The sequence below is a fragment of the Spodoptera frugiperda genome, chromosome 9 (assembly GCF_023101765.2).
Source record: "Spodoptera frugiperda isolate SF20-4 chromosome 9, AGI-APGP_CSIRO_Sfru_2.0, whole genome shotgun sequence".
Classification (NCBI taxonomy): Eukaryota; Metazoa; Arthropoda; class Insecta; order Lepidoptera; family Noctuidae; genus Spodoptera; species Spodoptera frugiperda.
Window position 1 is genome coordinate 9,670,732 of NC_064220.1, and position 26,860 is coordinate 9,697,591.

The following is a 26,860-nucleotide window of genomic DNA, read 5'->3' on the forward strand; positions in this document are numbered from 1 at the left end:
CATGATTCCTATGTTTATATTATAACTTTAGTGAGACATAGAATTTACTAGCTACTCCTGCACGTTTTCACCGACTGCTCGGCTCCTATTAGATAGTCATAACGTGGTGTTTTATAGCATATAACCGTCCTGATAAATGGGCTATCCGACACAAAAATAAATCGTAATTAAATAATTCCGGAGATTAGTGTGTTCAAACAAACTCTTCAGTATTTATACAGGGTGACTGGTGAAATAGGCTCAATACTTATTTATGGAGAGTACTCGGTACTCGATTCTCGTTAACTTGATATAAAAAATAGGTGATAAATTTTTTATCGAAATGTCTCCAAAAATAAGTGAAATTAGGATAGGTACCTATCGATGTAGGTAGGCAACAGCTGTACAGTGTAAGTACCTATACATTCTGTGTTGATAGCGCGCTGCGCGACCCGTGCGTCCGCGCGGTGTCCAAGTATTCCGCAGTTAAATAAATAAATACTGGACTCTCGGTGTACTGTGTACGTAGTTTACTAAGAAGTTATTTAATATTTCGTTTTTATGTTATTTTATTTCATGATATATGTTCGCATACTATCACGTCCTCAAATATTGAGCGTATCTCACCAGTCACCTAGTATATTAGTGTAGATTCGTCAACAGTCATCAGTCTTTTCATGCATGCAAGAAAAAGAAATGTATAAAAGGTAAGTAATAAACAAATCTGTCTAGTTATCAAAATATCTGCGACAGTCTATGTAAGGATTATACTTATTCGTAAAACGATAGGATGACCATAATCTTCACAAAAGAGATCCTTTGCTGACTGAGCGGGGACAACACAATAAATCTTTGCGGGGATAATCCCGATTCGGGCTGACTACGGCGGGCTTTGTGTCTCGCAGCATGATATGATGTAACTATTGAAGCTTTGTCCACTTATAACTCAGTTAGGCTTTGCTGTGAAACCAATTTAAAAAATTTAAGGCCTTTAAACTTATGTGGCATATCCTACTAATATTATAAATGTGGAAGTTTGTGTGTTTATTTGTTTGTTACACTTTCACGTCAAAACGGGTGAAAGGATTGAGATGAAATTTGGAACAAGTCTAGATTATGGTCTGGAGTAACACATATTCTGCTTAACTTTTTCAGTCAGCGATTTAACCCGCGTTCCAGTGGGATAAAAAGAAATACGTTAAAATCCTATCAACTAAGTCAGCTCATACCCTGTCTGTATACCAAATTTCATCAAAATCCGTTCAGTACTTTCAGCATGATTGACGGACAAACATCCAAATATAAAAACTTTCACATTTATAGTATTATATAGTGCAACCTCTCTCTCATTCTACACAGTATAATGTATATTAAGTATCGAAATTTAGACAGAATTACTAAATATCAGTAGGGCTACTCTGATTTACTAATAGAATTACTTGAAATAACGTTTTATTTTTAATTTCATATCGAAACCTATTTATTTATCTTCATTTCATTCGTTAATTTTTATTCACTAAAGTTCGCAATAAATGGAATTGTAGTATGCAATCTGCGAAGTATTTTGGTTCGTTCGTGGAATTAGTTTAGGCCCCCTGAAATATAACCATTTTTCAAAAAACTGACAAAGTAAAGTCGATAGCTATATGCATTCTGTAGATTCCGGTGTAGTGACAGGGCGCGCCGGAAGTGGACACGCAATGGCGGCCACATCCGGCGGCCATAACTGTCGCCATTCGTCACATCCTGGCCCGATATTAACGCCATCTATTGATTGACATAAACCTTTCATATCGCTCAGTATTATTGGTATTTTTATGTGGAATTTTATTGTTACCTAGTATGTTACACAATTGAGAGAGAAAATAATAAAATATGGTTGTTATGTTGATTGATCGAAACGATATATACTATAGTTGTTTTTTTTCTATACCAACTATATAGAAGATTTCATAAAATTATTTGTCACATTAGTTAAGTTCTATGATTTTAGTAACTCACTAATGCCCGAATACTCAAACGCTACTCACTCAATTTTAAGACGCTCTCAAATGTAGTTCTGTCACTATCAATTCTCTATAAAATAACAGAGATAGCACGATATTTAAGTTCTTCAACTTAAAATTAAGTAGCGTTTGTGTATTCGGGCGTAAGTATTATATTGTCTACATTTCATGACTGCCTCGTTGGTCGAGTCGCAAGGGCGACTGCCGGACAAGGGGTCTCGGGTTTGATTTCCCAGAATTACTGGGGTTTTTTCGGGTTTTCGAAATTTTCTCAGTCGTAACACGGAGTCTGGAAGTTATGCCCTGTATATGGCAATAGGCTCACCCCCTATTACATGGTACTTATAACACAAATGGTGAAAATTGGGTGTACAATGTATAGCGGCATTACATGCCGTAATGTGCACTTCTGCCTAACCTTTCGGGGATAAAAGGCGTAACGTTGTTATGATCAACGTTTGACCTATTCGTATAAATAGGTTTATTACAATTTTAGAAGTTGGAAAGTCATCAAGAACGATTTCTCAAGTTCCATCTCCACGTTAAGCTTTTATTTATGAATACACATTTAATTATAGCATGCAGTCTGGAACATGGCCAGTTGTTGGGCAAACTGGCCCTTTTACATAATTAAACTAACTAACTAACCCATATAGTATACATACTTATTACAAATATTCGTCAGTTAAACCAAGTAAGACACCCGGTTAATCATGGAACAATTTACATGAAACAAAAAGTAGCTTACATATAATATATTATACCATTGTGGCGACACATGACAAGTGTCTGTCTGTCTGTCCGCTGACAGAAGTCGCACATAGACGATCAACGGATGACGTCATAAATTACTTCTGTACCTGCGAATAAACATGAATAGAAAATCTTAACGAACAACAGTTGGGCAAAAAGCTCGTTAGGCACAATCACCTCGCTTGGTCGGAGGATCCTCCTTTTCTTAGGAAACTTTACTCTCTATTCCCTAAACCATCACATTCTCGGAACCCAGATCAGATTAAAACAACTTCAACTGTGATAAAATTCAGTTTATTGTCACGTTTTGTATGGCCTTGTAATGTAGAGGAATCGATCAGTAATAATTACAAAGAATACAACTATAAAAATTATATATATCATGATAATGGCTGGACATGGAGTCGACACGCCATACACCGTGTAATTATTATACATACAAGTGTTTCACCCCATATTTCTACTCTATAAAGGTAAAAAGAAGTTAATCAACATCCTAAAACTACTCTTTTAAGTAGCAAAACACCGTACACATACAAACTGACTGCACAGTTGGCGCGGTGGTGGGAAACTGGCTGCCGTCAACATGTCGCTAGGTTTTTAATCCCGCACGGAACAACTCTTTGCATGTTATCGAGTGCTATGAAGAATGGAGCTTTCATAACTATATTATGCACTGGGGGCCATTTTAATATCGCACAGTTTTTACAGAAAACGCGCGAATTCGATCGATAGCACAATACGAAACATATCCGCATGTTTAACAAATTGTTGTTTATTACTAAATGTGATGTGAAATCGAAATTGACCTCTTCTTGTGTGATCCTCAGATTGTTGTCTCCGGGTAGTGTCATGTGTATATTAATTGTTTGTTCTATTAAACGCACCCTAACACAGGAGAAAATCCTAATATGGGGCAAAGTTTATTCTCGATTGAACCCACATCAATTATAATCACGTCTGTCTCCAACTGTGGTAACAGTGATAATAGTGACGCCAAATGACAGTTTCTCTGTCACGTTTTTGTATGCCTTAATTATTATGTTATCGGAATTACTCACATGATAGCAGTGTGACAAAGCGTCGTGTATCGGAATGCTATATATGAATCATGAGCCTCTAGCATGGTTTAAAACCATGTCGAATTCGACTCGTCACTCGACACACGTGTAATTATATACATACAAGTAATTCTCCTCGATGAATGTTTCTACTTTGACCATACCTCAAATCAAGCGAAAATTTAAATCAATGTGCAGTCGTAAAAGTATTTGATTCGGAAAAAGAAATCCCACAACGTACATAAATGTGAACCTAGGCTGCCAAGTTCGATAATATTGAATGCTTCGCCAATAAAGCAGTGAGATCTAAATAAGTACCAAGTTATACACAGACCTCAGTTAAAAATCATATAACAATGGCAAGTTTTACACACTTTGTTATAAACCTACTAAACGCAATGAGTCAAGTGATAATTTTCTATTAAAACTTGCCAAGTTATATCATTTTTAACTGAGGAGCTATGGAACTTGGTACTTATTTAGATCTCACTTCTTTTATAGGCGAAGCATTCCAATATATGCGGTGGCAGCCTTTCACATTTATGTTTTGGGTGGGATTTCATTTATTTTTGTAAGGTTTATTTTCTTTTTTTCTTATTTTACTTTACTTTGTCTAAATACAAACCTTAGTAACGAATTTTAGGTCGGTACACATTGGAAGATATAGATATTTTTTTTGTTTTAGTTCCTTGGGGTATGAATTTACAATATTTTTAAAACCGAATGACATGGCCATTTTCATGATTTTTTCCTTTACCTTGACCTAAAGACCTACCTCCATGCCAAATTTTAAGCAATGTGACCATTGCCGCGTCGTGTCTCAGGTTGCTTTCATGAGTAGTGAGCAGTCTAGCATGGTATAGTAAAACCAGTCGAATTCCTCTTCAGTCGATATCTCAAGACCTACAGTAGGTACATTAATGAAATTTTGTATTTTAGATAAGTAAGTAGATCTCGACAGATACTAGAAATTCATTGCGTAGATAAAATAGATTTTGAGTTATAGGTGGGTCGAACACATGGCCCTAAATCAAGTTCGTGTAATATAACCCACGGCCGGCTGTCGGTAAGTTTGCTCGAACTTGGCTGGACACACTGCCGTGTGTCTAGATTCAAATCAGCTATTATCAACTAGATGACGATCACTGCTGAGCAGCGGTAAGCGTCGCCTATTGACACCCTTAACACAAGAGAAGTAACAAGTGGGATGCCGGTCTTTTATTTTAAGGTGACATCACCACTACATAGTATAAAACAAAGTCGCTTTCTCTGTCCCTATGTCCCTTTGTATGCTTAAATCTTGAAAACTACACAACGGATTTTGATGCGATTTTATTTAATGGATAGAGTGATTCAAGAGGAAGGTTTATATGTATAACACATGCATAATATATCACCATTGCACTTATGCGAAGACGGGGCGGATCGCTAGTTTTTAAAAAACGTCATAAATGTTTACTTTTCGTCTCGACTGCCGCACTTTCAGCCACTCGACCTACGAGACAATGTGTTACAATTATGATATTATATACACAGTCATGACAAAATTGATGAATATTGAATGAAACACCGCACGGTACATGTACGTACAAAAGTCGTTGGTCAACAATATTAAGTAAGTACAATAGTGTACTGTGTCAAAGGTATGAAAATTAAAAATATATTTAGTCCGTAAGTAACGAAGAAGACTAAAATAAAGACTGCCTCGTTAGTCGAGTGGTTGCTAGTGCTACTGTCGGGCAAGGGGTCTCGGGTTCGATTCCTGGGTTGGGCACAGTATTGCTGGGCTTTTTTCGGTTTTTCAATTATTTCTCAGTGGTAGCACGGAGTCTAGCATTGTCCAGTATATAGCTAGCAATTGTCATAATATGACCACACATAACCTACTGCCATAATATCCTCTTCGGGGATAAAAGGCGTGATGATACTTTTTTTAAATAAATTCTAAAATAAAGATAAGATATATACTATACTAGCAAAAACTCGACTTGTTTTCCTGCTTTTCTCTTGAATTTTTCCTGAATTTTCTTCTTCTATAAACCTCACGGAGCGCGAGACCTTTCCAACGAAATGTAAAACCGTGGAAATCTTTTCGTGCGTTCTGGAGTTATAGCGTGCGTCAGGAGGGAAAACCCGACTATTTTTAAATTATAGAAGCCAATATTGTTTTTGAATACAAGTGTACCTATTAGTAAGTTCGTGACCGATTTCATGTTCAATAGTCAGAATCGGTAAGTGCCTTCGGAGTGGCATTGTGTGGTGATTTCTGTCACAGTTTTATTTATTTAGACAATTTTCAATCTACAGTCTTGAGAAAGGGGTAAGTACATAAGTATTAAATAGTTTTACCTATTTATTGTATGAGTATACCAAGCTATATCTTATTCTTGTGTATAAAAAAATATGTCTGTTCATTTGTCTCGCTAAAACTCGAAAACGGCTGGACCGATTTGGCTAATTTTAGTCTTGAATTATTTGTGGAAGTCCTGTGGAAAGTTTAAAAGGTGAGAAAATAATGTTTGAGGCGGTACAAACTTTTTGGAGTCAGCTAGTGAGCAATAGTTTTTTATTAAATCCTTTGTTAAAATAGAATTTTAGTTCTATTTAATATGTTAATATGACCTAACTAAAGAGCCTAAAACTTTTCCCCTTCAAAAATAAAATCTTATTACCTAATAGCTAATTAAATTATACTGAATGTGCGAAAACCACGCAATCTATATCCGTGAACTACTTAGGTTACCTAAACTGTTCTAAATACCTAATTAGGGCATGGCGCAATTAGAACAAGGCTATAGGAAAAATACTAGTCTGTACCTATAATTCTTTTTGTGTTCAAATATTTGAATAAACACGCTAAGGTCAATAGATGGTAAAACCGCGCGGGAATAGCAAGTAGTAAGATAAATGTGTGGTTTTATTTTAATTTTTGAAAGAGCTGTACTGACACAAGTTTAGGCATTGAGGCACAAGGAAAATGGGAGGGACGCTTATAAGGAAAATAGGCATACACTAAGTATGAGTAGGTATAGGTACATAACGGTACTTATATTTCCTGTATAACTCTCGAACAACAACAACAATCAGTATCAAAAATACCTATATACTTATCTGTTTTTGTAGTATGTGTTGTTCGTTACCTAATAACCTCTTGTACGCCAGTATATGACTTATGAGACACAATAGGAAACACCTTGTATCTCGCGTCACTACATACTGGATAAATCGGTGTCATGTTTAAGCAAAACAAAAATTAATACAAAACCTTAGGCCAATTGTCCACATAACGGGTCGTCATAAGCACGCTTTCGTCAAATGACGATTGCAAGACAGATGCTTGCATCTAACGTCACCATCAAAACTATGTCGGAGCGAAGCGGCAACGTTGCGTCACTCGCTATTTTGTAGGATGCATGCATTCGGCAAATGACGCCTCATGGACAGTAGAAATACTCAGGAGTAAATACGGGACGGGCAGCTAGCTATGTGAATAAAATACATAGGTAAATGTATGCAATAAAGTCCGCCATTTATAGATACCGTGGCAGCAAACTTCAATAGAAAACAATAGCATAGCAATAGCATAATCGTATGTGCGTCCTTGTCAATAGTTACTATGTCGATTTATCCTTAAAAATATGTATGTAGGTATGTATGAATCACAGGTAATTCTAATGTACATATACAGTATGCAGTTCACTCATATAATTTAAATGAAACTACAAATAGTACTCCTCCACAGAAGCATAATACAACTAATTACATATTTTAATATAAACCGAAAAAACAAAATTGAAATTTTCAAACAAAACAAATAATGAAATTAATGAAGTGTTAAATTCTGTGTAGGCATAGCTCAAAGACTTACAAAAATTCAGCTTGTAAAAGTAATAGAAAAATTCCATCAGTCTGGATTTAAAAAAAGGTTTCATTGCGTAGAAAAAGTTTTAATATCTTGTCTACATGGTACTTTCCTATTATACTTCTCTGTAGAGGTTGAAGATGTGTTAGACGTTCCTACTGCTCAACAGTCGCTATTCATGGAAGCTAATGCGATTGTTACGTCAACTTCAAAACGTCTTCAAAAAGTCTGAAAGACAGGTTAAATCTGGCTTACATCAAGTTGGAAATACTTACTGGGAAAACAATATGAAGAATTGCAAAACAGGACCTCTAAAATAATAGAAGGTAAGCGTATCTCCTATGTAGGTACATCAGAGTTTAGTTTGTCTCTTCTGATGTAAATTCATTGACTCCAGGACTTTCTGTATCAGTCAACCATAGGTAGTACCAAATTATCAACAACGTACGTTTTTCATAAGCCTTACTTTGTTACCTTACGACAAAAAGTTTCCTAGAATCGACACTACGTGTATAAAGCATTTATTATTTATATAATAATAATTTTTATGCATATGCAATTATGACGCAAAAATAGCATTACTTGGCTATACTGATAAAACTACCAAAACTACCATGTTTAATGAAGAATAACTCTGAACGGACTAAGATTTGGAACTTGGCGCCATAATAACTTTTATTCAGCTTAAAATTATCAATGATGTAACTCACATAGCTATTGGAAGTGGGACCAGGTTTCATAGAAAACTCTGGCATCCTCCTTTGTCTTCGTTCGAGAGTGTGACGTTTTACTTCAACCTTTTTTTATTTATTTTTGATTGGAAATCCTCAAGGACTTCCCACGCCGTGGGGACGACGGGGGTGTGCCGGACTTACCGGCTAAAAACCACCGCGGGTTCCTCCACTGCCTGTGGCCGTGATCCGGGCTGTACGGATTCACCGCACAGGCTTCGACCTACCGCTCGTTTGCGGCAGGTCCCGCCACGTTAGCGGCCCTGGGAGGCTGTTTCCCTTCTCGAGTAACTTCAACCTCTTTGGCGACAGTGGCGCCAACCCGAACTGATACTGATAAAAAAGAATAGCATTTGTCCACGATTTCACACGCGTTAAATTCATAGTCAAATCTTTCTTTTGAATCACTTTATCTATTAAAAAAACACCATCAAATCCTGTCGCGTAGTTTTAAAGATTTCAAAGTCAATACATTTATTTCAATTAATCCTAAATTAGGCACTTTTTAAACGTCAAATTGAGTCCGTCAGTCTTGTCTGTCAGTGAAGCTAGGTGCTCGTTCCAAAGTGTATGGAGAAGAACGAGCAAGAAACTCCATATGCCTTTATTCATGCAGCATTCCGCGACAGCAGCATTCAGTAGTAGCGCGACAATCGCTGCGTCGTGTGTCGCGGAATACTCTCCCTAGCATGGCTTGAAAGTTGAAACTAGTCGAGTTACTCGTCAAACAATTAAGTACGTGAGTAAGCCGATAACATAATAATTAATTTAGTATGTCTCACGAAAGTTATAATAAAACACAGATGCATAGACGGCAGAAAACGACTTTGTTTTATATTAACTTGTAAAAATATATAGATTTTGTTGATATAAGTATCGCTATATTCGCTAACGAAGTTGAATGAAATAACTACTGTAACTACTTAAATGGCTTATTATTTCTAGTAGATACGGACGTAACAGGAAATTAGATTGAATGTTAAATTCATTTGTTAGGCAAATCACATACTTATAGCTATATAGCTGATTATAGTTAACCATAGCTCGCCCATTGTCATGTATTCAAAGTAACGTCACGGACCATAGTTACGGCAAGGTAAACCAAAATACACCTTACTACATGCGAAATTAAGTCGAATTAGTTTTGAACGTATTTGCTATGTCATTAGGAATTTGAGGACTATGTAGGAATATGTAGTTTGATCTCTATACTACAGACGTTTAGGTGAATATTTGCTTGTAAAGGGAACGGGGTTATTTTTATTTTGCATTCATTTGTAAAGTGCAGTATTGAATAGAACTTTTTTTATTACCGACGTACCTTATACATGTTTATAAATTACACAAGCATGGAGATCAGCTACCTAGATACTCATTATTTTTTAATTTAAGCTCCCTAATTCAACCAATCCTGACCAAGCAGAATATATAAGATAATAAGTACTTTATTCTTAAACTAGCTACTTTCGTGCGGTATCACCCGCTCTGCTCAGCTCCTTTTGATCGTAGCGTGATGTTTAATATACATAGCCTTTCTCGATAAATGCACTATCCAACACAAAAATAATTATTTAAATTAGACCAGTAATTCCAGAGATTAGCGCGTTCAAAGAAACAAACTCTTCAGTACCCTTAGTACGAGTTTGCTTCGTAGACGAAAACGAAACGACAGATCGTTCTGCACTCTGATTGGCCGGCACTACTGAACCAACCAATCATAGCGCCGAACGGGTTCTCGTTTCGTTTTCGTTCAATATAAAGCAAACTCGTACTAAGGGTACAGCTCTATACATATACTAATACAGATTCCTACTCATCTTCCGATGAAATTCGCATCAAAATCGATTAAGTCGTTCCGACTAGCAGATTGTCTGAAAATTGATTAAAATCATAATTATGTGACCTGTTTTATTACCTATCGCATAAATAACTGCAGGAGTAACATAAAACTACACTGGACAGCAAATAAACCGAGCCACCCGCTGACGGAACGGAACTCTAATTCGATTTTCTCAAAAAGTATAAAACTTACAAATATCTAAGTTATACCTATAGAAAGAGCATTTCTTAAGGATTAAAATGACTACAAATTTCATTTAAAGGACCATCAATTCACACTGTTATCAAGCAACAAACACAATACTAACAATTTTCTCTGTTTTGATTAGAGTTTGCGCTTAGCTTTATTTTCTTCTATACTGAGGGTAGTCGGATATTTCTTCACATTTCTTTAGTTTTTATCCATCGTTTGCTTAGACGCGTGTATTTTTGCTACGTTGATTGGTAAATAATGGATACGACACCTCAGGAAGCAGCGCAAGCTGTAGCACTACTTCAAGCAGGCCTTGGGCAACGTGAAGTCGCTCGACGACTTCGAATCAGCAGATCTTCGGTGCAACGAGTTTACAGACGATACTTGGAGACTGGAGCATTCGATCGCCGTCCAGGAACGGGCAGACCTAGGGCTACATCAGCGGCAGATGATCGTTATATCCAACTTTCTGTTCTGCGAAATCGTCGCCTCAACGCAGTTCAAGTCCAACGAAGTCTGCGTGATGAACGCCAAGTCGTCATAAGTTCAGATACCGTCAGAAGGAGACTTGCTGAACAGAACCTGATGCCAAAAAGAGCTGCAACAGGCCCCGCATTAACAGTAGCTCACCGTAGAGCACGACTTGAATATGCTCGAGAACATAGGGATTGGACATTAGAGCAGTGGGGTAATGTACTCTTCACTGATGAGACCAGGGTGTGTCTACATGGCAGTGATCGACGTCAGAGAGTATATCGTCGCCCTGGAGAACGTTACTCTCAGTGTTGTATCGAGGAAACTGTTGCTTACGGAGGAGGATCTGTAATGGTCTGGGGCGGCATATCGTTAACCGCACATACAGCGTTAGTTTTCATCGAACCGACGGGCCGTACCCGTGGATTGACTTCTCATCGCTACATCACTGAAATCCTCGCAGACCATGTGGTACCTTACTCAGGTTATATCGGTCCAGATATGCAATTGATGCATGATAATGCACGGCCTCATGTTGCTCATGTGGTAACCCAATATCTACACGACGTCGGCATTCGTACAATGGTGTGGCCAGCTCGTAGCCCGGACTTGAATCCGATAGAGCACTTATGGGATGAGCTGAAACGTCGGGTTCGAGCCCGGGTACCTGCTCCGACAAGGCTTCAAGAGCTGAAAATCGCGATTGAAGAGGAGTGGGATGCGATGCCACAAGATTTCATCGTCAGGCTTGTTAGATCGATGAATACGAGGATGCTAGCAGTTATTCGAGCAAGAGGAGGAAACACTCAATACTGAAGAAAAACGTTTTTTCCATTTTTTCTTTGTTTTCGGCTTAAATTTTTGTTTTTACTGGGTGATTGTCAATGGTGTTCACGGCTGTAAAATGACCTTCTTGATAAATTGATCAATATACGCTTAATAAATCGATAAATCCCAATGTGTTCCCATTTATTTTAATCCTCATAAAACGTACTTTCTGTAGGTATACTTTTGATATTTGTAAGTTTTATAGTTTTTGAGAAAATCGGATTAGAGTTCCAATGTAGCGGGTGGCTCGGTTTATTTGCTGTCCAGTGTAGTATGTAGGTAATACTGATTGCAGCTTCCTTGTTAGATTTGTACCTAATATTATGTAATTCTTGCATTTATATTTTTCAAGTGTGGGAGCCATGCTTCGGCACGAATGGGCCGACTCGATCGGAGTGATACCACGGCCTCACCGTAAACCGACGTGAAACAACGCTTGCGTTGTGTTATTGAGGTTACCGAGTAATTCCCCCCAATCCCAATTCCCGATTCCCCAACAACCCTTAAATTCCTAACCCCCAAAAGGCCGGCAACGCACATGTATTTAACGGGTGTGGGCGGCGGCGATTGCTTACCATCAGGAGACAAGTTTTCGTCGTGTTCCATAAAAAAAAAAAATATAACAGTACCTTTACTACTTACTTTGTTTTAGATTTTTGTTTAATAAAAACGTTGCCAGATTAGTCAGATTTTCTCGTGTGTCGTGGGTGCAGTCGGTGCAGGGGCTGGGCAATCAGCTACAGCAGTGCAGTCAGTGGTTAATGCTCAAACCTTCTCCGTGCGAGAAGAGATGCTAAGGTACACATAGATATAGGCTGTAGAAAATGAAGATGATGAATGACCAAATAAAAAAAAGCAAAGACAAAGGAGAAAAAGAGATGAAATATGATCGTGTAGCGTCGTGCATTACAATGCCTGCACCTAAACAGTCTGACATTTTTATCACCAGCCAATTTCTTTCTGAGAGTTAGGTATCATTCAAACATTCCATTTTTAAAATAATAAAAAAAACCTTTTTCCAAAAAAAATAACCGACTTCACTGAAGAAAATCACCCGATTTTTAAAAAGGTTCCCGCAACGAAATTAATAAGAAGATATTATTAGAGGAAAAGAAAAAAAACGATAGCTTCTACTTTTCTCGGTAATTTACATGCAGGAGACAAAATGAGTTAAGTAAGCCTAAAGACACACCAGTTGTCCAACACTACGGAAATTTTACTTAGAGATTTATGTTTATTAAAAAAGTTTATTCTTGTATTTATACTATTTAAATATGAATGTTATTTACAATAAAAGGGATGCATCAACATGATAATAAATCGACCCCTTGTTAAAAATCCCGTTAGGGTGTATCGCGGGCGAAGCAGCAGCGCGCAGCGTGCGCGCGAACCAGGTCACTACAACCAACACACAAGCAACTTGTTTCACACAAAAACTTGTAGGGAATCACACGGCGCCGGTAGCACGCGTTCTTTACACTCAGTACGCCAAACTATCTCACGCGTGACACACTATTTAACGCAAAAATCGAACGATTCGTCTTGTGTGAATAAAACAATATTTTCGTAAAAGTGTAAAAGGTGAGTCACCCTGTAACGTCCATATCCAATGACCTTGTCCGTGCCAGTCGTGGCTTGCGGAGCGTGCGCTAAGCTCGCCACCCGCCCAGCCCCGCGCTCCCGCTGCTTACACGGGAACACAGGACCCCACGACCGAAATTCACAAAGCCAACAAACAGTGATAACACCGCGAAGCAAAACTGCAAATTAAATTCACGTGTTTAAATAATAATGTTTAGTTTTAACGTTCGTAACATGTTCCGATCTGTGCCATAAGTAATGCTCGAATATCATCACAGTGTGTGTCACCACTGCGCATGTGCGTGCAACCCGACCGGTTTGAGATGTCTCTGAAGTTGAGAGCGAAAGCAGCGTTCGACCATCTTTTGTATCTGGCCGGAGAATAATGACGAGATGACAAGGCAATAACAGGTGTGTATAGTGGGTAATAAGAGTGTGATTCGTCTGCAGTTTTTAAGTTAAATTTTGTGGTGTTGTATTTGAATGGGGACTAAAATAAATTACGTATTACCTGTAGAGAGAGATAGCACAAGAACATGCGTTTTTTTGTGTTGACTTTTGTATCAGTATCAGTGTGTTTACAAGTTTACGACAGTCAAGGACAATATGCTTACTTAGCATATAATTAAGAAACAAAACTGCAAACTACTTATTATTTTTATTACTAATAAAGTTAAGAGTGGTTTTGTAGCTTTTTGTCAAAATTTATATACTTTGCTGTCAACGAATGACGTTTATAACGTAAATGGTAGTAGAATAATAGTAGAAAAAGCGTTAGATAATTATATTATTATGATATCAGTAGTTGATATCCACCGCTGTAGGCGATAGGTACCACGCCGGTACCAAAGTTTTCCTAAATAAATAGGTAGGTATTTGAATAACCATTATGGTCTAATAGTCTGTCTCATCGTAAGTCGTAAATGGCTAAGTCAATTTTGTTTCTACCTACATGTTTAGGTTTTATTTTTACATTTTTAGTTTAACTTAGGTTAGACATAAAGGAAATGTTGTTTTGATTAATCTCAATTCTGAAATAAATAGTGTATTTAATAAATAAGTAAGTTAATTTATTATTTTTTTACTAAAAAAATATTTATTTTTAGGTAAATATCCTATTGCTGTTGAAGAAATAACCTTTAGTTTTTAGTAGCCGAGTTTACAGAGCCGTTTTTACTATTATTTTTTATGGAATAAGCCGATAAATGAGCAGACGGATGACAAGCAATCGTTACAAGTGCGTTGCCGGCCTTTTGGGAGTTAGGTATTTAAGGGTTATCGAGGAATTGGGAAGGGGGGTAATTGAGCCTCCGATAACCTCACTCACACAACGTAAGCGTTGTATCACGTCGGTTTTCTGTGAGACCGTGTTATAACTCCGGTCGAGCCGGCCCAACATGCCAAAACATGGCTCTCCCACACTTAGAATATTAGATAAAATCTGGAAATCATAAATAAGCATACCTATAACCGATTAAGTACACCATTTTGCACCTGTTCTGTTTATAAAGAGCAACTTATAAATAACTAGCGACCCGCCCCAGCTTCGCATGGGATAATATTATTCATGTATTAAACATATAAACCTTCCTCTTGAATCACTCTATCTATTAAAAAAACCGCATCAAAATCCGTTGCGTAGTTTTATAGATTAAAGTATACAAAGGGACAGAGAAAGCGACTTTGTTTTTACCCGACTGCGCCAGAAGGAGGGTTATATACTATGTATTATGTAATGATGTCTTTGTACACGTGTCACACTTCCAGATTCCTACGCTAAGTATTTAAAATGATAAATGTTTGTTGACCCGATAGCACGATTAATTTGACCATCATTGTTAATTTAGAACATTAAATTGGACGTAACATTGTCACATGAACGAATAAAAACAATTGACTGACACAATAAGTACATTATTTTTAGTCGTCGATAGCCTAAAAAAGTACGTTGCGGGATTTGATCCTCCTCTACAACAAAGAGGTTTGTCCATTATCTCCTCTTATCAGAGAGGGATGCTTCCCGGTCTTTGTTAAAAAACTTACTATGTGCGGTGGTCTCAGAGTCAGCTGTTACGACAATCGCAGAAAGGGTAATATAAGGCTTTAAGCAGGAGTAGAAACGGGGTGGTATGTGCCCGGTACATGGCAATAGGCTCACCAACAATTACATGGGACTAACAACATAAATTGTGAAAAGTGGGTGTACATTGTACAATGTGATAGGGTTGAGACTTCTAACCCGTTAAGACTGAGTACTACATCTAATTTTATCGACAAAAGTCAGGGGTCGAAGGGGTCGAATCCCCTCCCCTAAAAATATGGCTATTTTAATATTTTTTTTACTTTTTTTGATATCAAAGGTTGTATGCGTCGTACAAACAAAAAAAAAACGACAAACGGTAGCTAATAACCTTGGCTAACTAATTCATATCTTTTTTCATATGTTTGATAATGTTTTGGTGAGAAAAAAAAATAATTTGTGAATACGACAATCGCAGAAAGGGTAATATAATTTTTACCGAAAAAATCACTATTTTTCAATATTTTCAATTAGGGGTTCATATATTTTTTCCCCCATATTATTTTTTTTGTCGATAAAATTAGATGTAGTACTCAGCCTTAACGGGTTAGAAGTCCCACCCCTATCACATTGTATAATGCATTGCGTGCCATAATGTGCACCTCTGCCTACCCCTTCGGAGATAAAGGGCGTGACGATATAAATAATGAGTGTCAGATTCTTACTGCTTAATCAGTAACAACAGTAGTTAACAACAGTTTGTTACTAAGCAGTAAGAATCTGACACTCTCCCTCGCTTTATCTTAGACGGGCGAAGTCATTTGATCAAAAATAAGACGTGGAACACCTACTTCGGTGAATAAGACATGTGTATTTCATTGTACGTTATTGATATTTCGTAACACGAGAATTGCTTCATTTTTACAGTTTCGACTTCAATCTTACCCAAAGCAACAACGTATTTTATTGATTAAAACATGTAACTGATAAGGTGTAATGGTTTCAATAAAACTGCAATGAAAACTCCTGTTTAGGTATGCAATCAAAATTCAAATAAAGTTAAACTAAAGTTAGTTTTAAGATTTGCCAAAAGACTAAACTTGAACTGAAGTAAAAACTAATGTAATCGAAACTAAGGAAAACAAGTGTGCTCGGCCCCTTACTGTTCTTCTTCATATCTTTACATATACAAATTCTTCTGTAAGTGTGTATGTCACTGAACTTCTTTTAAACGACTGGACCGATTTTGATGAAATTTTTTGTGTGTGTTCAAGGGGATCTGAGAATGGTTTAGATTCACAATTTTGTCCACTGGACAATGGTTTTTAATTAATTTATTTGTAGTTGTTGATTTTGGAATGTTTTACATTGGATCCGACAAATTTTCAAATTAAAGACGTGTAGACAGGACAACGTCTGTCGGGTCCGCTAGGATAATTATATAATTATCTATTATATAAAGCTGCCTCGTTGGTCGAGTGGTCGCAATTGCGACTGCCGGGCAAGGGGTTTGGGGTTCAATTCCCGTGTCGGTCAAAGTATTACTGGGTTTTTTTCGATTTTTCGCAAATTTCTCAGTAGTAGCACGGAGTCTGGAATTGTGAATTGAATATTACATGGAGCTTTTTAATTATAGCAAACTCGTTCGTATCATTCACTATAGCATCATCCACCATTAGCGAGAAGAAATCGTACGGGGAATAACTTTTAGCAGCACTGCGGAGGTCAATGGGGAGACCAGGATTTTCAGTAAAAGCAATGATACGGCGCTGTTTGTCAGGGTATGAAAATTAAAAATCTAATTAGTCCGTCGGTTAGATAATAAAAAAATATTAGACACGTATTTTTTTTATTTTGTCCAATAAGATAACAATACTTAGATAAAACGAATCAAAGTTTAGGAGTGGGAGCTAACTACGTCACTTTTCAGTATAAAACGTACTCAAAAGTGAGATCACGCGATATTTCAAATCGATATAATATCTTGGAGGCGAAAGTATTTGTTTCCGTAAGACAATAAAAAATACGTGTCTAATATTTTAAAATAATCTCCAAGACGGACATTAAAATAAAAATTAGTCATCTACCCTATTTCTTCCAAGTCTTGTTGACTTATCTCAAAGTCTACAAAGTCGTCCATTATGTAAGCAATATAGAAACTAAATGCGTAATTGTATTTGTAGCGTAAAAAAACAAACTAGCTGCGTGAGCGCATAGCAAACGACGACTGACTACGCGCAGAAATCAGATTACTTGATTGTTTTTAATTTCATTCTTTATTTTCATAAAAATCTCTTTTTTTCCTTTATTTATTACTAGCTACTTCCGCGCGGTTTCACCCGCTCTGCTCGGCTCCTATTGGTCATAGCGTGATGTTTTATAGCCTATAGCCTTCCTCGATAAATGGAATTACCAACACAAAAAGAATTATTCAAATCGGACCAGTAGTTCCGGAGATTAGCGCGTTCAAACAAACAAACAAACAAACAAACAAACTCTTCAGCTTTATAATATTAGTATAGATTCACACAAAAGAATAATACAATAAAAATAACAAATAGCAACCAAAAAACCACTAACGTTTAGAACCGGTTTCTTATTTTGGCTAGTAAAAAAATATATATTATAAACGCTTTTTATTTGTTTCACACTCGATTTAGCTGTCGGGCAACTCTTACTTATATGCAGTGTCCGACACTTGGCCTACGAAGGGTTAAATAATCACTGTGTATTTGTAGTAATAGTTCTGCCATACAAAAACCTTAAAAAAATTGAAGTCTTGCCTTTAGTCGAAAACTAAGCAGAACACTTTAGTCTATAGGGCCGCGCGGGTCCCATTGTATTGAAAAAGCTGAGTTAGCATCTCAGAAAGGTCAGAATGGTTTGAAGTCAATACTACATGGCGGTCACATGGTGTCTCCCATGCCCCCATGGCCTGAACGGAGCATTCTAGTGTCGCCCAAATGGTGCATAGCCCAAACAGAAAATCGCAGAATTTCCGTCGGCGTTCAACGTGTTAAACGCGCTAATTTCCTCGCATCTGATCCACGGTGCATCTAGCCACTGATCTTTTTTTTGTGGGGAGAAAATCATCCAATGACTTCTCCCGCCTTGGGCGAGGTGAGAGGGAGTGTCAGACTCTTACTGACTAAACACCACCCCGTTCCTACTCCTGCTTTTCGAGCCGGAGCCCCGGTAAACCCGCTAGGTAGGCCGCAGACGGCGCCCTCTGCAGCAAGAATTGATGCTGAGCCTTTTTCCATTCATTCTCCGGCGTCTCTTTTACAGAAATCATCTCCCCGCAAAACTTATTTCGAATTTGACTATTATTAAAACCGCCATGCATAACATAACTGGTGGATATAACATAAAAGTGGATTGTTAACATTTAATACATGCGTCTCTCTCGTTTTATTATTCATATCGTGACGCCCTTTATCCCCGAAGGGGTAGGCAAAGGTGCACATTACGGCACGCAATGCCACTGTACATTGTACACCCACTTTTCACAATTTATGTTGTTAGTCCCATGTAATAGGTGGTGAGCCTATTGCCATATACCGCACATTTCCAAACTTCGTGCTACTACTGTCAAATTTTCGAGTAACCGAAAAAAGCCGATCCGGGAATCGAACCCGAGACCCCTTACTCAGCAGTCGCATTTGCAACCACTCGGCCAACGAGGCAGTCTCTCTCTTTTTAAATTAATTTAGGCATAACTAAATATTTTATTCAATTTTGTGTTATAATACGACTCGATAGAAAAATACTTATCAGTAATTAATATTCAAACCAGACACTAAAAATACTAGACGTGAAAAATTACAATGTTGACTTATCCTGAACGTTGTGAATCAACACGAATTCACGATAAACAAAAGATAACCGTGTGATACATATTTTCGGTTCTATTGTAACAACATAGAGTTGAAAATGTATTACAGTTTGTTAGTTTTGGGTTTAGCTTGTTCTGCCGGTGTGTGTGCTGTGGAATGAATAAAAATTTTAATGAATCAGAAGTGTACATTGTACAGTGTACAGCGGGCGGCGGTGTCGCGTACAACACTAGTCAGTGAGCCTACATCGCGGTTTGGTTGTTCCGTGCCGTAAAACAAATCATTCCCAGTCGTGTTCATTTTTTGAAGTTAATAACGTTAACAGTTTAAGTTGTTTATTACTTAAATTAGTTGTGTTAAAATCAATATAAGTAAGTAAGAAAGTGTGTGCTGTTCTGCCTTCTGAAAAAATTCGTTTGACGGATAAAAGGTTTTTCTATGGAAGTTTGGTGGTCTCCTATGTGTTTTTCTGTTTATAATTAATAGTTTTTATGTCTAGAATTCTAGATATTACCTAAATTTACCTCAAGAGCAGCTGACTTGTTCGTCTACCCGCGAGTAAGAAAGCGCGTGCGTCAACTCGCGTGCGTCCTTCCTATTTTACCAAATTTTAGTGTCGTCAACTGGCCACCCTCAACACCTGTAAGGTAGCCGCACACACTCAATAATATTGTCAATAAAGTACGTATTGTCAATAATATTGTGCGTGTGCGACCTGTATTGCGGTATTGTTCAATAATATTGTAGATTATCCAGAAATTCTGATTTTGTCTCGTCAATATCGGGGGGAGGCAGGGGTATTGTCAATTATATTGACGTGTGCGGGCGCGCCGCAATATTTTAGTTGAGGAAAGATTTCGAAGCAGGCGGACGTTCGTGTTATTTGAACTTATTTGTTCAAAATGGAAGACGAAAACAGTATCCAAAGCGAAAATAGTGTTGATACTGTTGATAATAGTACCCTTACGGAAAAACACTATTTGTCAGTATTTATTAAAACATGGGAAACTTATCCAGAATTATGGAATACATCCTGCAAAGCATATCGTGATACAGTTAAGAAAAATAATGCGCTTGATAAGTTGCCCGAGATTTATTAAAAAATCAAACCAAATAGTACAAGAGAAGACGTAAAGAAAAAAATTAATTCCCTACGAACAAATTTTCGGAAAGAATTAAAGAAGATTCACAAATCGAAAAAAGAAATAAAAAAATTCACAAATTCACTCGTAGCTTTTTTTTTCTCATCCAGTCCTTAATCCATCGTTTCTTTCTTGATTGCCTTTTTTTAGTTAGTAAAATTAATGCAATACTCAATGCAACGACTTTTTTCTTTCTTTCCATTATGTTCAACGTGCGCACATGAATCTAGCTGCGGATCGACTGAGTCAGATTTTACAATGAAAAATTGACAATAATATTGTGTAGTGTGCGGGGATCATTTTATTGATGAAGATATTGACAATCTTGCATTGACAATATTATTGAGTGTGTGCGGCTAGCCTAAGAGGCACCGGGTCCTCTTAATAGACCTGCTCCGGAGCCCCATGGTGCAACGCCTGTTACGGCACATCCCTAGGGACCCCGTTTCTACCCGCTAGGTAGTAACACTACCTAGCGGCGCTACACTTTTATACTTAATACCTAAAGACCATTCAATCTGAGTTTAACTGATATGGTTTAAAATAGTCACACTGACTATTATATTACGGAGCATATTTAACTAATTCCCATGTCTCCTCCCAAAGTGGTGCTTATGACGCGCACGATTTATTTTGCGACATAAACATATCAAACGACTCAATAACTGCAGCTACTGATAAGAATAGCAACAACGTGTGCGTTATTGTAAAACTATAGACGATCTCCAAAGCCCTTATGATACACCTTGCCTCTCTCAAGGCGGGAGTGCTCCAAGCTCCCGATTTAACAGGGGGCAATTACTAGCCTTTCCTCCTGCCATGGTACCAGCAAAGCGGGAACTTCCTATAGTTCGACTGCTATGGCGTCAACATGGATCCCGATCTACGATGAGGTCCCGTAGTTTTATTAGGAGAGGCCCATCTGACTTCTGTGGTGGACTGATGGCTCTTTGAAAAACGTGACGTATCATATACGCCCGTATAGCTCCTTAATAGCACAACCCCCTCCAATTCCCCTCTCTTCGAACCATGGCCTGAACCAAAGCCGATAAAGTCAAAGTTAGAGTATTTATTTCCAATAATCCTTATTTAGGCACTTTAGAAACATCAGTGAAGCTAGGTGCTCATTCCAAAGTGTAGTTTCGTATAAGGCAAAACAATAGCCATTATTTGGTAAAAGTTGAATCTCTCTGTAATTAAAAGAACCGACATTCTTCATAGCAAACGAGTGCTAGTAAAGATAACAATCCTACGCAACAGGATGCGTGTGTATTTGATAATAAACCTCCGATTTGATAGCAAACGCAATGTTTCGCTTGATATTTCATTACCGAGTACAGATGAGTTTTAACATTCTCTTCGCCAGATACTTATTTGTTTTCATACTGTATTTGAGCTATTTTTTCGAGTTTGGAAGGAGGGAGATGATTGTTACTTTTGATTGAGAGATTGAGCATCAAATGTTCTTAGTTCGCTCACCAAACAACTGTCAAAAATACACGCGGCGACAATGTATTAGCAACTAATTTATGTCAGTCAAATATCTAATTAGCAGCTCCTTTACTGCAAGAAAGACTACCATCCTAGTGGTTTGTTGCGTCGTCAACTTATTTATAACCTTATTATTCTCTTTTTTACAGACATTCAACACCTGATGACAAAGTTCCAAATGGTACGAGTTATTGGAAGTCGGCAACGCAGCTCGAGCATGTGGTCAACGCGATGTCTTGGAGTGTTCGGGCCACCTGTAGCCGACAATTTGGAAACAGGCAATCATTGATCAAATTCTTCTTCTTTATCAGCTGCACCTATTTATTTGCTTTCCTATTCTGGGCCCAAGAAACATACAAACAAACTCATCCTACTTTCACTGAGAGTTTGGTTCGAGAGGCAATCAAAAATGTCGGTCGTGATTACAGATATAGGGACGTATACAGAAAGGTGAACACTCTCCCCAAAGATTTTAAATACATTCTATTATGGACTCGCAAAGACTACGCTCCTTTCTACTTCTACGGCGAAGGACAAAGAGCGTTTCTCAAAAGCAAATGTCAGGAGACTAAATGCTACGTGGTCACGGATAGAAATTTCTTTGGAGGTAACCTGACAAGGTTTGACGCTATTGCTTTCAATGGACGCAACATGAACTCAAAGGACTTACCCAAAAGCAGGTCTCCCCATCAGCAATACATATTCGTTAACACGGAATCAGCAGATAATTATCCCGTATGTGATAAAGCATTCAATGGTTTTTTTAACAAGACTTCTACTTACAGAATTGATTCTGATATTCCATGTGGTTACATATTAATCAAGAACAAATTAGGTGATATTGTTGGTCCAAAGAAAAACATGCGATGGGAAAAGAAGCCAAACAATTTAGACGAAGAATATATTGATATGAATAGAATAAGAAATAAAACTAAAGCAGCTGCTTGGTTCGTGTCCAACTGCCGAAGTAGAAACGGCCGACTCAGTTATGTTAAAGCTTTAAGTAAAGCGTTGAAACCCTACAATTTAACAGTGGATATATACGGCAAGTGTGGCAAATTAAAATGTTCTAGAACACATGCAAAAAATTGTAGTACATTGTTGCAAAAGGACTATTTTTTTATATGTCGATGGAAAACTCTTTCTCTGAAGATTATGTGACGGAGAAGTTGCTGACTGCACTACATAATGATGTTGTGCCCATAGTCTACGGAGGAGCAGATTATAGTAGGTATGTGTCTCCCATATACATTTTGTTCACTTTAATCATAAGACAATTGTATTTTCTTATTAATATTATTAATGGTTGGTCGGATTTGTTAATAAAACATCTTTGCCTATACCTTCCTTCACTAAGAATCGCAAACATTATTGAAATTTTTTATGTTAGGGACTTAGCAACACTATCATATTTATTGATATTTTACAACATCAATCAGACAGAACATACATGAAATGCAAGTAAATGACAAGGTTGTAATGTATAAAAGATATTATTATTATTATATATTATATAAATATATATACAAGCGCAAATAGTGAGTATATCTGTCTGTATAATATAAAAAATGTAGAAAACTATAAATAGTATGTTTGATCTTTTCCAGTTTCACCATAATTATAAACAATATTTCTGCAAACGATATAAATAATATAGGTCCTAATGTACTTCCCTGCGGAACACTTGTTTAGTATTTTCTTTTAAATTCATATTTAGATACTCGCAACAAACATTTTAATTTCATTCATTGATATTAATTATTTAGAAAAATGAAATTAATTCTTGATGTTTCTCTTTTGTTTACAGATTTCTTCCGCCAGGGTCTTACATCGACGCTACGAAACACCACGTTATAAAATTAGCCGCTATGATGAATGAACTAATGCATTCCCCAAAACTATACAATCAGTATTTCTGGTGGAAAAAATATTACACATACAGTACGCCCGGGAACGTTTGCGCGTTATGTGCAGCCCTCCATAATGAGAATATGCTAAAGAAAATTACGATTTATGATGATTTTAGAAGTTGGTGGTACCCTCCATATACAAAACGTTGCCATAAATTTACCTAGTCACGAGCCGTGTGAAGGATATTCCAAGAAATACAATATATGACTATACCTCGGCCAAGGTGGAGAACACCACTATACGTGTACATTTCTCCCGGCTCCCATCATGATTTATACTTATGAGTCTTATTACCATCACACTCACTCGTTGAAGTGAGAAGTGTCCAACTTCCAAGAAGTCGACTGTACAAATTGTATATTTGAGGTTTATATTTTTTGCATAGAGCGTCAGTATATTAGATGCATGGATTTGAATAGTATGCCATGCCACTCGACAGGCATCGAGTCCCGCGGGTAGAAATGCGAAGCCCGCGTAGCTCTGTCGCCTCGGACTAGTTTAAAACCACTTTGTTCTAAAATGTATATATTTTTTTTAATAACCCTGTGCATAATTTCAACCTCATTAATATGCAATAAAATATTTTGAGAGTTCGGGCCATCTGCGTGTGAACTTGTGAACTTAGGGTCGTTTCATACCTGACTTTTTGTTTTTGAGTTTTATCGGTCGCGAAACGAACAGACAAATGTATAGACAAACACTTGACCATTCACACTCAACCGATGATACGCTCGACACATTTTACGTCAGATATGTACCGACCCTTCAAGAGACACTTCTGCCCCCTTATGGAAATAAAAGCAAAGTGCGCTTGTACCTACGTATCATGTAATCAGTATTTATTTATGTACCTCTAAAAGAATGTGTGAATATGTACTTACTATGTATATTTAATAATTGTAAGTCTTTCAAAGACAAGGCTTCCTTTAAATTAGTCTGTGTTTTATCTTGTAATGAAATAACAGCTTTAAAAATAATTATATTAACCGAAGCTTCTGAAAAAAATGTTCTAAAAATCTAAATTAAAAAAAGTCAACATCGTAGGCCGCATCGTCGCTTGCCACTAGACAAGTTAGTTGCCAAATGCAACGTATTACATATTGTCCTTTCGCTTACAACACCGCTTAACGACGCATTCCAATAACCTACCGATCGGCAGATTTACCTACCAGCGGTAGAATTTTGACACATTTTGTATGGAGCTTATGTCAAAATTCTACCTCTGGTAGGCAAATCTACCGATCGGTAGGTTATTGGAATGCGCCGTAAGTCATTTTTACCAATTTTACAGGAGACGAAACATACTGCGCGGTGTTGCGACGCCAACCGATTTGAGTGCTGTCACTATTTTTTTAATTACGACCTCTTAATGGCTTAAATCTATATCATGAGACCAATGGATCGACGCGCAATGCGCAGCTTCATCCAATGGCATTACATTGTAAATTTTCGCCAATTTTCGACTTGAGCAGTGTTGTCAGCTAAGGGACGATATAAAAAATATATTGCAGACAGATTGTTGGCCTAATTCGTTTGAAAAGAAAATCCATTTTATACATATTGATATTAGTACAAATGCCTGTAATCTCGATAATCTTCCAAAGAATGATATTATAGTGAAAATTTAATCTCATTTTATTGTGTACCTTAAATACTCGGCTAGATGTAATTGTGGGGAGGGTGGATTCAGATATTCCATATATTTTACTCTGAGGCAAATTTTATCCCAAAGGATAAGCAAAGGTGGGCAAATACCTAAGCCAATCTTCCCATCATTTCGTGCCGAGTATTATATTTAAGTACTTAATATTTATAAGTTATATACTATAGTTTTAAACTGTTTTGTTATTTATTTTACTTATTACATTGTAACTCAATGAAAACAGTACCCAATACGAAAACGAAACGAAAGCGCATTCGGCGCTCCGATTGGTTGGTTCATTCGTGCTGGCCAATCAGAGCGCCGAACGCGCTTTCGTTCAACGTAAAACAAACTCGTACAAAGCCCCCAGGACAGTATTGTATAAAAATAATGTGTAAATTAACTGTAACCTCGTTGCTTAGATAATTTAATACAATTAATACAATTCAGATAAAAATGTGTAGGTACTATTGGGTTCCATTTTAAAATTATCTACATACATATGTATTTTATACCAAGGTATACATATGTACAAGGCACGATACTTACTACGTCATTTAAAATATTTTAATTTTAACGCAGTTTCAATGGATCTCCTCTTTTATATTACAAGAAACCTGTTACTGTCCATAGAAATCACACTTACTACCGCACTCAGAGACATTCAATGGTTACTTAAACCATTCCTTAGTAACGATTTTGTTCCAAAAACAATTGCTAAGGACTGGGTTAAGTAACCAATAAATGACTCTGAGTACGGCGGTTAATATTATAAACGTGAAACTTTGTTTGTTTGGATGTTTGTCCGTCAATCGCTAAAACTACTGAACGGATTTTGATGAAATTTGGTATACGGACAGGGTATGAGCTGACTTGGGTGATAAGAGTACTTTTTATCCCAAGGGATTGCGGGCGTAGACTCTGGCAAAAGCGAGTATTAAATATCTATGGTATGGGCAGACAAATTTCTCTATTATATCTACATTTTTGTTAAAAAAATATAATCACAATCAATAGCTCGTCGATAGCCCACTGCTAGCAGTCAATGGTAGACATATTGTTTTACGTCAATAACAGAAACTCATAACTTTGTTTATTTAACTTTCAAAGTGACGGACTTTCATACAAAGTAACATCGCCTATTATAAGGACAAAACCTTTAGGGGTGGAATTTAAAATACTTTCTTAGTGGGTGCCTACATAATAAAATTAATATTTGCAATTACAACTAATTTCATGTTTGTATCATTGGTAGTTTGCTCTCAGCGATAATGAATCAGCCAGTCAGTGAGTCAGTCAGTCTATCAGTCAGTCAGAACATATTTTAGAAGTAGGTGCAGATGTAATAATGTAACAATTTTTGTAAATTTTGTTTGTAGCATGTAAGTACTTACGTAATATAAGAAGACAAGGATTTGTTATTAAACTGTATTTTAATTTTATAGTGGTTGTTTTTTTTTTAAATATTTACAGGACGGATACATGATAAGATTAATTTATAATTTAATGTT

At 37.1% G+C, this 26,860-nt stretch overlaps 1 protein-coding gene across 1 annotated transcript; it reads left to right on the plus strand.

Annotated features, from left to right (window-relative positions):
• Positions 1-396: 396 nt before the first annotated feature.
• On the plus strand, positions 397-26,791 carry LOC118270972 (alpha-(1,3)-fucosyltransferase C). The gene is given in 4 exon segments (XM_035586830.2): positions 397-686; positions 21,946-22,910; positions 22,913-23,027; positions 23,604-26,791. Coding segments are annotated over 4 exon segments (1,374 nt in total). The 5' UTR covers positions 397-660; the 3' UTR covers positions 23,872-26,791.
• The last annotated feature ends 69 nt before the right edge of the window (positions 26,792-26,860 follow it).